At 39.6% G+C, this 14313-nt stretch overlaps 1 protein-coding gene across 1 annotated transcript; it reads right to left on the bottom strand.

The window, feature by feature from the left end:
• Positions 1 to 362: 362 nt before the first annotated feature.
• Positions 363 to 1825, bottom strand: LOC145776007 (uncharacterized). The gene is made up of 2 exons (XM_082587417.1): positions 1735 to 1825; positions 363 to 1408 (listed from the first exon to the last, which is right to left on the bottom strand). The coding sequence occupies exons 1-2, from the start codon at positions 1823 to 1825 to the stop codon at positions 363 to 365; spliced, it is 1137 nt and encodes a 378-aa protein (XP_082443543.1).
• Between the last annotated feature and the right edge of the window lie 12488 nt (positions 1826 to 14313).

Here is a 14313-nt window from a genome sequence, read left to right as displayed (position 1 = left end):
GTGGTTCTGTAATAGGTTCAGGGCCGGATTAAGACGAAACTAGGCCTGATGCTGCAGCGCAAAAACAGGCCTATTTTTTCTAGGCATTGGTACATATGCATTCGACACTCTGACTCCACCGTACACGCGTAATCAGACCGACCAAAGAGCCTTTATTGCTTTCGACGCAGTCAGCCAAATTTTAATGAACATGAACAATAATAACGACGTGTTATCGTAAAAACTCGAGAGTAACATCAGGCTATGTAACACCAACACAATTCAATACCAATATTGCCTGAAAAGCGGAGTTAATGAAGAAAAGGCTAATCCAGATCAACTTAACGTTGGCATATTGTCAATGCTGCGCTAGTGCTGCTTACTTATACTACTGTTTTTCGAGCCTTAGCAAGCGCGAAATCTTCTATCATGTCAGTGCAGTCAAGGCTGCTCAGCACCTCATGTTCAATGCTCATAAGCGCCAGCATGTTTAGCCTTTCCTCCCTCATCGAGGACCGCAGCTCTCCTTTGACTATTACCAGTTTTGAGAAGCTCCGCTCGCCGGAGGCATTAGACACCATCAAGCACAGATAGATGCGCAAAGCAATCTCGACGTTTGGAAATGTTTGAGAAAGGTTCAACGACGACAAAAGCTTGTACATGGTAAGCTCTGCTGACTCGTTCACACTCACCGATTTCTGGGTGCGCATAAATGCAGCAAACTGTATGAGCTCAGCCACCAGCGTGTCTTCCAAGTCATCTGGATACGAGGAAACGAGATTTTGAGCTTTATTCTTGATCTGCTTTATGCTCAATGACGTTAGCTCCGAAAGAAATCCGAATGTTGTAAATATATCCTCATACGCCTTCATTCGCTTTTCCAGTTCAGCTAACAGTCTGTCGATCATGACCAGATATATATGGGTTTTGAATGTTTCCCTAGGGGTGAGGTTTTCTTCGTTTGCAGCTCCTTCATCAGGCATTCGCTTTCGCTTACGGCCTCGACGTTCTTCAGCCTTGTATTTGCCGTGAGGAACCTTTTCGATCGCCATCTGCTCATACACGTCAAATCTGTCCCGTGCAAATTGAATCGTGTCGACCAGTGATGCCAATAAACTAGTTGCCGTATTCAGACTGACTGTAGGGCCTTGGAGGCTAATGCTCGTACTGTTGAGACGGCATAGGATATCGTTCCAGGCAGTCGCCATAACTGCTGTCTCAAGTTCGTCCATCCTGCGCGAAAATCCGTCGGCCTGGTTTCTCGTATCGGCCTTCTGCTCCTTATCTGCCGCAAGCTCATCCAGGACTTCTTGAATGCTCTTCCACCCTTCTACTAGCGCTTTGACAGCATCTGCACGTTCACACCATCGGGTTCCAGACAAACCTTTGAGCGTTAATGTGCAAACCTTTGTTTGGGTTCCAGACAAACCTTTGAGCGTTAATTATTTGTGGGTTAATTAAGCAAAGGAAAACTGTTCAGCGTCCGGAAAATTCACGTCTGTTTTCGTCTGGGCCTATTTCAGGAATGGGCCTAATGCTGCAGCATCAATAGCATCCACCTTAATCCTGCACTGAATAGGTTAACAATTTAGGGATGTAGAGGCGTCTTAATTTCTTCACCCTTGTAAAGCCAAGAAAGTCGGAATTGTGGGTGAAAAGCAGCAGCTAACTGGCAGTCACTATCATCAAAAACATGGCCAAATCTGTTTTCCAAAGATTTCAACAATCGGGTTGTAATGGCAGGCAGACAGCCACCTTGTCGCTGTTTCGAAGTTCTTGTAGTCTTTTCCTCGTCATGCCCATATATGCCTTCTCTTCTGATTGCAGAATGTCCAGATATTGGCATATTGGTGGCATTACCAGTGGGGTTTGTTTCAGTCTCTGATACTTTAGACAAAAACTAATCCATATTGACTTTCCACTACTGACTACCGCGTCTACCTGTGTTCAAAGCTATATAACCAAAATCTACAAAAAAAGAATCGCTTTACAAAAAAGGAGAAGCTGAAATTTCTAAAAACAGACAGCTTAGTGGGGGAACAAACAACGGATTGTGGCGTCACAGACATCAATCCGTATAGAACACTGCAAAATCCTACCTCGCAGTTTACGCGGCCTCCTTTCTGTCGCTGGTACACCGCAAAATCCTATCTCGCAGTTTACACAGCTCCTTTCTGTACACAACCTCGCTTCTTGTCGCCAAATGCCTATAATCTCTTCCAAACAAATAATTTGACCACTACAAAAAAACTGCCATAAACTGAAAAACAAACGACCAATTTTTGTTTGGGAAATCAAGTAACTGTAACTAGTAACTGTTGAAAAACGATAAAATAGTAGCTAGTTACCGCTTATCGTTACTTTTTCAAAAAAGTAACGAAGTTACAGTTACAGTTACTCAAAAAGTAACTAGTTATGTAACTAGTTACTTTTTTAACTAGTTACTGCCCACCTCTGGATGTGGCTAATAAGTTAAGAATTAAGATCATCGCTGGAAAAGTGGACTAACTTCTTTCAGAAAGAAACTGCACCTAAATTGTTAAAGTTTGTCCAGTATACAATGTCTATCCCTGTATTTAATGCCAATGTTGAGAGAATTTTCAGTGTTATGGGTAGGCTAACATATGGACAGATGAGTGCAGTGGCGTAGCCAAGGGGGGGGGGGGGGGTGTTTTGGGGGTTACAACTCCCCCCCTTTTGTCACGCGTGTGACATATTGAGAATGATGCTTTCAGTCTCTATGCCTCAAAACAATGTTTGCCTAATTTTAAACGAAACTGCATTAAAAGAGCGAGTTTTGCCAATACCAAACTTTCAAATATCTCAGCTGGGAATTAGCAACAAGAAAACATAGAGACATAGCTCTATTACTGAAACATGCCCAAGAAATAATGATCTTATCCTTTTGCTATGCCACCAGATAGCACCATTTTACAGGAATATTTATACCCACATTTTTGTTGAAAATGCTCTCAGAATGCACCAAATTCAAAGTCATTTTTCAAAATTTTCTGGGGGAGGCCACCCAGAACCCCGCCACTGGGTGTCGCCTTTGGCGAAGACGCCGTCGGGCTTCGCCCGCCGGCCGTCAACCCCACCCCTTTCACAATTCCTGGCTACGCCACTGCTTTGAGAACTTTGAGGATGCGGTCGCGCGCTTTCAAAATGTTCACTATTTTAAGGAAAAATATCTGGCAACCCTAATCGTCTGTATGATCAAAAATCTTCGTTTCTTCGTTTTTTTAACAAAAAACATATTTATTTGATACTTTTATATCCGAAAATGGTACGGATTACGGGTCAAAGTTATGATAATGCTGCCAATATTCTATTTGAATAAGGTTTAAGGAATTAAATAGTATAATGTAGTGTGGTTTAAAATTTTAAAGTTTATGAAGCTGCTCTGAAAAATCCTATGGATTTCTTGGACTTAACTTTTGGTTTCTGTTTTTGCGCTATCTTATGGCTGCAGCAGACCTTGAGCTTGGAAAATTAAAATCAAGATGGCAGCAGTACACTTATTCAGGATGCAGTTTGTTACAAGTAAAAAATCTGTCAAGTGGAAAGTACAGTTTAGAGAAAAGAGCTTGGAATGAGTTATTAAAATTGAAAATCAACAGGATTAAGCCAACCAGGAGAGGAAAGAAAGCAGGAAAGTGTTTCAGAAGACCGATTTCAGTTGTAGGCCTATGTACAAAGTCATCTGGTAGGCCTATAACTTTTCATCGAGAACAAAGTAACTTGAACTTAACTAATCTAATTCCAGTCCAACGTTTTCCCACTTTTAGTAAATTTCACTCCCCCTTAATTATTGGATGTTTAAATATAAGATCAATCAATAATAAATCACTTTCCTTAACTGACTTTATTTTTGACTCCAAAATTGATGTGTGTGCCCTGACTGAAACTTGGTTAGAAAGTTCAATTGATGGTCATGTGTTAAGTAACATCACTGCTAAAGGTTATGACATTTTGCATGTTCCCAGATCTCAAGGAAAGCGTGGTGGTGGTGTAGGTTTCTTATACAATGTCTCTGCCAAACTTGACAAGAGTAAAATTTTTGCTAGCCATCAGTTTTCTCAGTTTGAACATATGGAATGTATTTCAAAGCATGGTAATATTCCAGTATTAATTTGTGTAATTTATCGACCTCCTCCCTCCATAAAGAATGGATTTAAAACAAGCATATTTTTTAATGAGTGGTTTAACTATTTGGTACCTCTTGATGAAACATGATCTTGGTTATTATGTCATACTTTCGCGCGACGAAACATGTGGGTTTCTAATATCCCGTTATGTCTTGTCACTTTGCTGTTCAATGTGCTTCGGTGGTTGTGATGTCACGTATTGTCCTGACGTCACCTGTTGGTTTTCTATAAACTGTCATTCCATGATGGCGTCATCCAAACATCGTTGTCTCAAGTTTCAATGTACGTCATTGCACGATGTCGTCAAACCAGCTTCGTCAAGTGCGACGTCACAATGTACATCATCTCATGATGTCGTCATTTCGGTGTCGTCATGTCATTGTGACGTCAATCACCAATCCGATTCGGATTGGTGTTTGCTTTACACTATGAAGCCCGCACAACAAGGCAGCTGATGTCATCGCATGATGTCGTTATCCCCGTTTCGTCATCGAATGATGTCATCGATCCAGCAACGTCATACGTGATGTCATAGTGACGTCAAGCACCAATCCGTAGGATAAAACTCACTATATACTACTGATGTAGTTAACAATCCCGGTAATCTACTATCCTAGCATGCTCCCCCGGAAATTTTTTGAAAAATTACACTCAAATAATGGATTATAGCGCTTTCTGAAAACACTTTAGGGTAGTATTTGTATGAAATTTATTAGCAGATAAACAGCTATTAACTTATTAAAGATAGCTCTTACACACAAACGGGCAAAAACTGCGGCTAAAATTAGAGAACACTAAAAACTCAGCTACACAAAAACTCAATAACTACACAAAAACCCAACAGAGTCAGCCATTCTGAAATTGCTTCCACAAATTAGTTCAAAGAAACGTAAATCGCGTAAATTTTGCGCGATTTACGATTTGCAAAATTTATTGGTGTCTTTCTGTGTGTCTAAAACAAGTCCTTGGGGGTGTTAATAGCCAGATGTCTTGGAAAACGATATAAATTTCTACAAACTTTATTATATTTTCAACAAAGGGCTCAACTTCGGAATCCAAACTTGTAAAATTTGGGGGGGCATGGCCTCTTTCGCCCCCCCTGGCTACGCCTATGCAGCGGATCACCTTCTTGCTTGCCCTCGGCTTGCCACCCGGTGCAGTAGATGGGACCTGTCAGTGTATAATTCCGTTGCGGAAGAATGTGTCAATCTGTGGTGTATCAACGAACTTTTGAAGACTCGATAGAAGAAGAACTGCATCATATCTAACTGGCCATCTTGTATCAGATAATGTCTTCAAAACAGGCAAACCATCTAGGAATTTTCCATGGACTTGCCAACGATGTGTAAACGAGACGAGCCGTGAATAAAGGCTTTGCAGCAATTCAAAAAGCTCAGCGGCAGAACGGCATGTTTCTACAGGACATTTAGGCTACCGATTAAATTAAGTGAATGTGCTGTGCAAGGGACATAATGAGCTACACTACATTTCTCGCGCAGAAGAGCTTGAAGACCGTTATACTTGCCACTCATATTAATAATAATAATAATAACAACATTTATATAGCGCCACATCCACAGTCAAACTATGCTCCTGGGCGCTGTACATGACAATGGTGATAATTAATACGGTAATTTCAGTCATAATGTTCATTGAAGTAGAACGTTTTCAAGCGAGTTTTGAATTCATTTAAATTTTCTGCTTCTTTCACACAAATAGGCAAACAGTTCCAGCAACTGGCAGCAACAACTGGGAAGGTACGATTTCCATATTGTGTCTTATATGAAGGGTTGCACAAGAGCAATTGATGTTGAGAACGCAAAGTTCTGGCACTTCTGGCAGGTTTATAATGAACAAGCAAAGTGTCCAGATAGTTTGGAGCAAAACCACGGAAAGCTTTATAAATTAATAGACATATTTTGAAGCGAATACGATACAATACTGGAAGCCAATGCAGGGATTTTAGTATAGGAGTGATATGCTCACGTTGACGTGTTAAAGTAATTAGCCGAGCAGCAGCATTCTGAACTCTTTGAAGACGCAAAATAGTACAATGTGGAATGTTATTTAACAATGAATTTGAATAATCAAGCCTGGACGTCACAAGTGCATGAGTTAAAGTTTTACAAGCATCAACATTAATAAACTGTCTGATGGAACCAATATTTCTAAGATGAAAAAAGCAAGATTTGACAGTGGAACTGACAAAGTTTTCTAAACACAAATGTTGATTTAATGTTACACCAAGCAATTTAATTGAGTTAGAAGAAGAAAGATTGATATTACTCAGGGTAAGGGTCATGTCATTAAACTTTGAAATACACCGTTTCGGAGAAAATACAATAAACTCACATTTTTCTTGATTCAGTTTCAACATATTATAAGACATCCAATTTGAGATATCAACCATACATTTTTGGAATTTTGACTTAATACAACACAATGAATCTTCATCAGTAACACGCAACAATTGTATATCATCAGCATATGAGTGGTATGAAAGCCCATGTCGCTTTATGATGTCAAACAGAGGTTTGATGTAGAGGCAAAACAGGACAGGGCCGAGAACAGAACCCTGAGCAACTCCAGAAGAAAGGAATGTTGCAGAAGACATTGAGTTTTCAATTGCTACAGATTGAGTTCGATCATAAAGATAAGAAGAGAACCACTCAAGTGCCATTCCTGTAATGCCAAAATCTGATTTGAGACGATTTAGAAGAATTTTGTGATCAATGGTATCAAAAGCAGCTGAAAGATCAAGAGAAAGTAGAACAACGCTGTGATTACAGTCAAGTACGGTAGCAATATCATTATGGATTTTTAGTAAAGCTGTTTCTGTGGAGTGATGTTGACGATAAGCAGATTGATTGATATCAAATAAATTTTGCACGTTTAAGAAATCATTTAACTGTCTGCCAACTACTTTTTCCAATATTTTTGACACAAAAGATAGATTGGACACAGGGCGATAGTTCTTGAACTCTTCTTTGTCTAGACTAGGCTTTTTTAAGTGTGGACGAACAATGGCATGTTTAAGTTTTGGGGGAACAAGACCACTTGTCAAGGATTTGTTTACGATGGAGGTCAGAAAAGACAGAAAAGATGATGAATGCTTTTTGAGGAGCCATGAGGGTACTGGATCTAGTTCACAAGATGCAGATGATAATGCAGTTAAAATGTTAAGAATTTCAGTCCTGTCTGTTTCAAGAAAACTAGAAAATGAAAAATCAATGTGAATATGGTTACAAGGATCTGCTGACTGAGTTCCTCCAGTTATATGGTGAAGACATGGAAGAGTATTCCTAATTAAACTAATTTTGTTTGAAAAGTATTGGTTAAATGATTCAGCAATTTCTTGAGCAGACTTTCCAATTGGATGAACACTTCTGTTATCTTTGCCCATCAATGTTTTAGAAAATTTAAAGAATTGTTTTGGAGTTTTGCTTTCACTGATTTGCTTAAGATAGTAATTTTTCTTGGCCTTAAGTACTAACATGTTCACATATTTGCATTGTTTTTTGTAAATATCTCGATGAATAGATAATTTAGTTTTTCTCCATTTGTGTTCAAGCTTTTTTCGAATTTGTTTTTCTTTCTTGAGTTCCATAGTAAACCAGAGAGAATTTGTTCTGAGTGTGAGCAATTGGGAGCAGATGGGAGCATGATCATTAGAAATAGATTTAAGAGTTGAATTATACAATTTTACAAGTTCTTCACAAGAACAGTTCAATTTTAAAGATTGAAAAGCAAGACAGACATCAGAAGCAAAATCTTTATCAATAATGTTCTTCCATTTGCGAAATTTTACTTCCTTCTTGGGACGAGGTGGTTTGTATAGATTTGTTTTTAATATTAATGCAAAATGGTCAGAAGAGAAAATACCCTGAACATTGGTCAGACATGGATCAATGACTAGTGGTTTATCAACAACAATGTTTGTATGACATCGCACTAACATGAAGTCTAGTGTGTGACCTTTTGCATGAGTTGGATCATTGATCGATTGTTTCAAACCAAATGTAGATGAAATATTGTTAAATTGCACAACATCCACTGAACCAATATTATCAAGATGCAAATTTATATCTCCAGTAACAATAATTTCATTATTACATAAAGACAATTGTTCCAAATAGTCGAATAACAGAGAGCCAGTGCTGTTTGCTTCAGATGAGCACACACTGAAGCAAACAGCACTGGCTCTCTGTTATTCGACCGCTGAATACTGCGCTCCAGTATGGGCTAGGTCAAGCCACACCAAAGTAATTGACTCCGAATTAAACCAAGCATGTAGAATCATAACTGGCACACTCCGTCCAACACCAATCGCCGACCTCTATAACTTAGCAACTATAGCTCCACCTCATATCCGAAGAGAAGTCGCTACAAAAAAGGAAAGAGTAAAACAAATATCCGACCAACGCCACCCTCTCTATGAACACAAACTTATTCCAGCAAGACTCAAGTCACGCAAAAGCATCATCAAAGTCGGCCCATTGGAACACACAAGCGCGACAGCTGCACGACTAGAAATGTGGACCTCTGAGCCCGATAGGACACAACATCCTGCCATCCCAAGTCCTTCCGAAAGTCTACAACAAACTCCCACCCTTGAGAGAAGAGAGTGGTGCTGCCTAAACAGAGCCCGCTGCGGAGTCGGGAGAAATAAAAGCAATCTTTTCCGATGGAAGATGACTCCTGACCCAATGTGTGATTGCGGCCTAGACAATCAGACGATGAAGCACATCCTCACCAACTGCCCCCTTAGCCCTTCATGTGATGACAACGACCTCAAAAACATCACAAACAATGCTCTTACCTGGCTCCGACACTGGCGTGACAAGCTATGAATGAATCAAGAGGTATGCGACATCATATTCAAACATGACATCATGAGATGATGGACATTGAAGCCATGACGTCGCACTTGACGAAGCTGGTTTGACGACATCGTGCAATGACGTACATTGAAACTTGAGACAACGATGTTTGGATGACCCCATCATGGAATGACAGTTTATAGAAAACCAACAGGTGACGTCAGGACAATACGTGACATCACAACCACTGAAGCACATTGAACAGCAAAGTGACAAGACATAACGGGATATTAGAAACCCATATGTTTCGTCGCGCGAAAGTATGACATCATAACCAAGATTATGTTTCATCAAGAGGTATGCGACATCATATTCAAACATGAATGTAAGGGACATATTACACGAGCAGCAGCAACAAACGCCCGAGGGCTCATAAACACAGATGTTGAAAACCAAAGTTGAAAAGATATGCAGCATACGCTGATATTAAACCAACAAAGCAGACAGTGTAAAAACGATGCAATGCGACACAAAACAAATGGATTAAGATGAATAAACAGTCCCATGTAAACTGCTATGAAATGCATGCAAAGACGTATTTATTACAACTCAATAAAAAGCAGATATTAAACAAACGAAGCAGACATTGTGAAAACGATACAACGCGACACAAGAAAAAATGGATTAAGGTGAATAGGCAGTCCCATGTAAACTGCTATATTGGTATATCAGTGATTCGGACCCGAGTGGTAATGCATCAACGGTTAGACGTGGTAGTAAAACCCATCCTAAGGAAGGGTGAAACAAATATCGAAGATTTCCACGCACTCGCAATTCAAAATATCCCGTGTCCAGGTCATAATCCGGATCAAACGCTGATAACCAGTCCAATTCATCAGGAGAGACCTGACCATAATAATCGACAGGGTCTAGGTCAAGGAAGGGCTGAGCGTCTTGTAAAATCTCAGCCTGAAAAGGGGGTATGTCGGGGTCTTGATCGAGGAAGGGCTGAGCTTCTTCTAAAACATCAGCTTGATGAGGAGGTGTGTCCTCAACCGCTCCTGGATCATCCTCAGCAGCAGGGTCCACTACGTGATCATAAGAATCCACCGGACTCAAACGATGTTTGGATGACACCATGATGGAATGACAGCGTGTTGTGTGATTGACAGTTGATGAAAAACCAACATGTGACGTCAGGACGATACGTGACATTACAGCCACCCCGAAGCACAACAATAAGCGGTGAATGACGCCAGCAGACCAAATAAGTGACGTTGTGATGCGTGCGTAACAAGACAAAGTTCAAGACACAAAATCGCAAATAGCGAAGTCAAGGCAGACGCAAACAAAGTACAGATAATGAACAAATTAGATTGTTTGGACGCTAATAGTTTGAAGACGTGTTGCTTTGACTGGTTGGAATTGTTTCAACAACTAACACACATTGCGGACATGGTGGTGTCACTGGTGGATAGCCGGCTTCACGTTTGAAATAGTATTCATTACCACACTCCTCACAGCGATTGTGACGGAAGCATAATCCGCACCGTTTGTCATCACACAAGTGATTGTATCTCAAATCATCGTAGCACTTGATGCACAGGTAATTGGAGATACAGTGACATCGGTCGTAGTCGCTCATGTTTAAATTGCCCCAGGCTTCCAAAAACTTGATATCCTCACAAGACATTTCTTCAGGATGCATTGCCTTCCGACATGCCCAACGCGTGAGGTAGTCCAGCTTTGCCTTTGCAAACGTTGCTTGAGTCATGCCTTTACTTACAACAAGTGTGATATTTTGCTACAAACTGTGAAAAGTTGAAAACATGTGAAAAAGTTTGCAACAACAAACAAAACGTATTTCATACAACTCAATAATGCGGACTCAATAATTCCGACTCAATACTCAATAATCCAGATCATCTGGAGAGACCGGACCATAGAAATCGGCGGGGTCTGGGTCAAAGAAGGGCTGAGCATCTTCCAAAATCTCAGGCTGAAAAGGGGGTGTGTCTTCAACCAACTACGCCCAGATCACCCTCAACAGCAGGGTCTTCTACTTCATCATAAGAATCCTCCGGAATCGATGGTGAGATCAAACCTTCAACGGAAATGTTGTTAGGGGAATCCAATTCAGTGACATCAGAATCGTAAAGACTCGATGATGGGATCAAACCTTCAACCGAAATGTTACCAGGGGAATCCAATTCAGTGACATCAGAATCGTAAAGTGATTCGGACAATGACATTGCAATGCATTTGTTGATGAAGCCAATGTCTGATGACTGATGCAATGCTTGTATAAATACCCAAAAAGATCAAGATTAAACCAGCCCTAGGCATACAGCAACAAGAAATGCCATGCCGTACGCGGTAGAAAGCTGAGGATGGCACTACAAAGAAGCGGTTGACGTCATCCACCAAGAAAGGTAGTAGCATCGTGCTGACGCGACTAGATCAGAAGCAAGGCGGCCAAACCGAAAGAACAAACACAAAAGCTATTTTGACAAACCCGCCAGAAGCGATGAAGTTGACAGCACTGGTACGAGAAATTGATGCTGTACAGCCCAATAACGGAGTTGATGTCATCCAACAAGGAAACACTAGCCAGTGAGAAAGGTAGTAACATCGTGCTGACGTGACTAGATCAGAAGCAAGGCTGCAAAACTGAAAGAACAAACACAAAAGCTATTTTGACAAACCCGCCGGAAGCGATGAAGTTGCTGATTACCCGCCACTTCGAGGTTGAATTTCATCTGTTTTGCCTTAAATCAACGGCTATTGCAAGTTTTTCTTGGCAATGGCATTCTTTTTACTTTCACGTTGTTTCAATGTCGAGAAAACTGCAAGAAACTTTTTCAAGCTTGAGAATCTTTTAAGTCTCTTCTACCTAATATATACCAGTGCCTCAACAAATCCTTCACTCGATTCAGTATAAAGTTGCCAATCCAGCATCTGCAACATTTTGCTGGCATAGGAAAAACAAGAGCTGGCTTCGCACAGTCATCCTAAGTCGAAAAATTTTGATTTGACGTTAAACATAGCAGACATTTTAGTTGAAAACTTCCTTTAAAACCAAACAATGAACACAACATATATAATGGGTTTTTAACCAACTTTTGCATAGAGATTACTCTACTGCCAAAAACCTTCTTACCACATTCGCTGGACTTATGTGTCATTTAGCACTTTCGTGTTATGTATAGCCTATTGTACTAATGATTTTAATTCGTTTATGCTTTACATTTTGATTTTGCCTATTACTGCCACGCCACTAAGATGACAACATAGTGTTTAATAGCCTACTCTTGTAGACAGCCACAAAACAAAATATCGTATTAAATTTCGTTTTCATTTCGAAAGTTTGCTTGTCAAAAGATAACTTTTAGTTTCATATTGGCAAAAAAAAAAAAATTGAAGTCAAACAGGCGTTCTTAAACTAAGCTTGCAAAATATTTGTAATAAGTAAATCCAACTCTATATTCAGTGGCCTTTTAATATAATAATCTGAGAAGAAATTTTATAATTTCAAAGTGAGTATCAGATGAACATGATATTTCAAGGCAGGTACGCGCTCAGTACTGTGCTGCAAACAATGCAAAATCTCATTTCGCTAAATGCTCACCCGCTGTAAAAAGCATTGTATTTCGCTCTTATTGTATGTCCTTTTACGCATCCCAGTTGTGGAATAAGTTTAGATCTTCTAATATAAAACGATTACGTGTTGCTTACAATGATTCTTTTAGAATATTGCACAATTTGCCTCGTTATGTCAGTGCCCGTAAATATCAAGTACAGTAATGTAAAATACTGTATAACAACGTTTGATACTTTATTGAGGAAAAACATGTTTTCGTTTATCAACCGTTGCATTCACTCCTCAAATCGCTTTATATCAGACCTGATGTCATCTGATTGTTTTTATCGTTCTGAATACTTTCAATTCTTCCAACGCTCATTGTATGTAAATTTGTAACAGTAGATAGCCCATTTAGTGAGCTTTTAAACCGACGGCATCCAAAATGGCTCTCTGTGACCTTTGTGCATTTGTAGTTTGTGTATTTCGTTGTTTTTGTTTTGGATATGGACAACTTTGTCTGATGCAAATAAATAATAATAATAATAGATCCCATGTTTTTTTTAATGTAACTTTTCTGAAAGTAAATTGCTCTGCGGTTTCCAGAATAAATTTTAGTTTTCTTTGCTTAACTCTGATGATGTCAGGACGCTTAACGTATACAAAAGCAGATGTTATGGGAATAGTAACATGCTAGAATTAGGTAAATGCCAAATTAAAATTAATGAACAACACACTTGCTCAGAAAGTACATGCTTATACAAACGCCATCAATTATGCAGCATGGCCAATTTCATTTTATGTTTCATACCATTTAATGACATTTTTTTGATGTATCTCCATTACAACCTGCATCGTTGACAAAGGGTTACAGAGGGTACTTTTGGACGCGCGCCCAGGATGACTTTAGAGGCTTGTAACCATTCTAAGGGGCTGGGAAGCTTGAATAAACCGCCTGGCGTTCGTTGAATATGGTGCGTTTGTCTTAAAAGTGCCTAAATTTAGAGCCTGAGAGTTTGATTGCTACCGGGCCCGAATTATCCTCTCAATCGACCTAGCTGCGACAATACGTTTTCATGTTGGAAGCATTCACAAAACATGAAAACACAAAGCCCAAGCTTGTTGCAAATTTTGCAATGCTTTTGTTGTGCTTACCAGTCATAGACAGGCTATGATCACGTAAGTACGTTTTTTCCAGATTTCATAATCTACCTATGGGCACATTAGTCCACATACCGCTAACGAGGAGAAATGCCAGTTGTTTCCAAAGTTATCCCTGCATAATTACTGTTCCTGTACGTGGCACAAACTGTTTAACAAACCCACTCCAGCCACGCAAGTAAACAAATCTTGAAGTCGAGAAATGAAATAAGTAAACTACAATTGTTTTAACAGTATTATGGAAAAGTATTAGAAGCAACAAAAAACAAAAACATGTTAAGCAGTTTTCAATGTTATGTACAACTGCTTGAGACTATTGACAACACTCTCGTTTGTGTTTGTGGAACTACGCTTGAGCAACTTACATAACGGCTCGCCTTGACAAAGCTTTGCTTTGAACAATTTTTTTTTTCTTTGAAGGTGTATTTGTAGTGCATGCTGGTTTCTCTACCTACAATTTCCATTCATCTCATTTGGTTGTTTCTGCGTTCTGTTATTCGTTGAAAAGGTACACTACCCGTAATTTTTATCTAAATTTTTTCCCTTAAAGGAGTGGCTTGTGAAGGATCATGTAACGTATTAAGAATGAACAGGTTTCTTGCTTTTGTACTGTACATAGAGATTG

The sequence above is a fragment of the Aplidium turbinatum genome, chromosome 8 (assembly GCF_918807975.1).
Source record: "Aplidium turbinatum chromosome 8, kaAplTurb1.1, whole genome shotgun sequence".
NCBI lineage: Eukaryota > Metazoa > Chordata > Ascidiacea > Aplousobranchia > Polyclinidae > Aplidium > Aplidium turbinatum.
The sequence above is the reverse complement of the archived record's forward strand: the minus strand, read 5'-3'. Positions and strand labels throughout refer to the sequence as shown.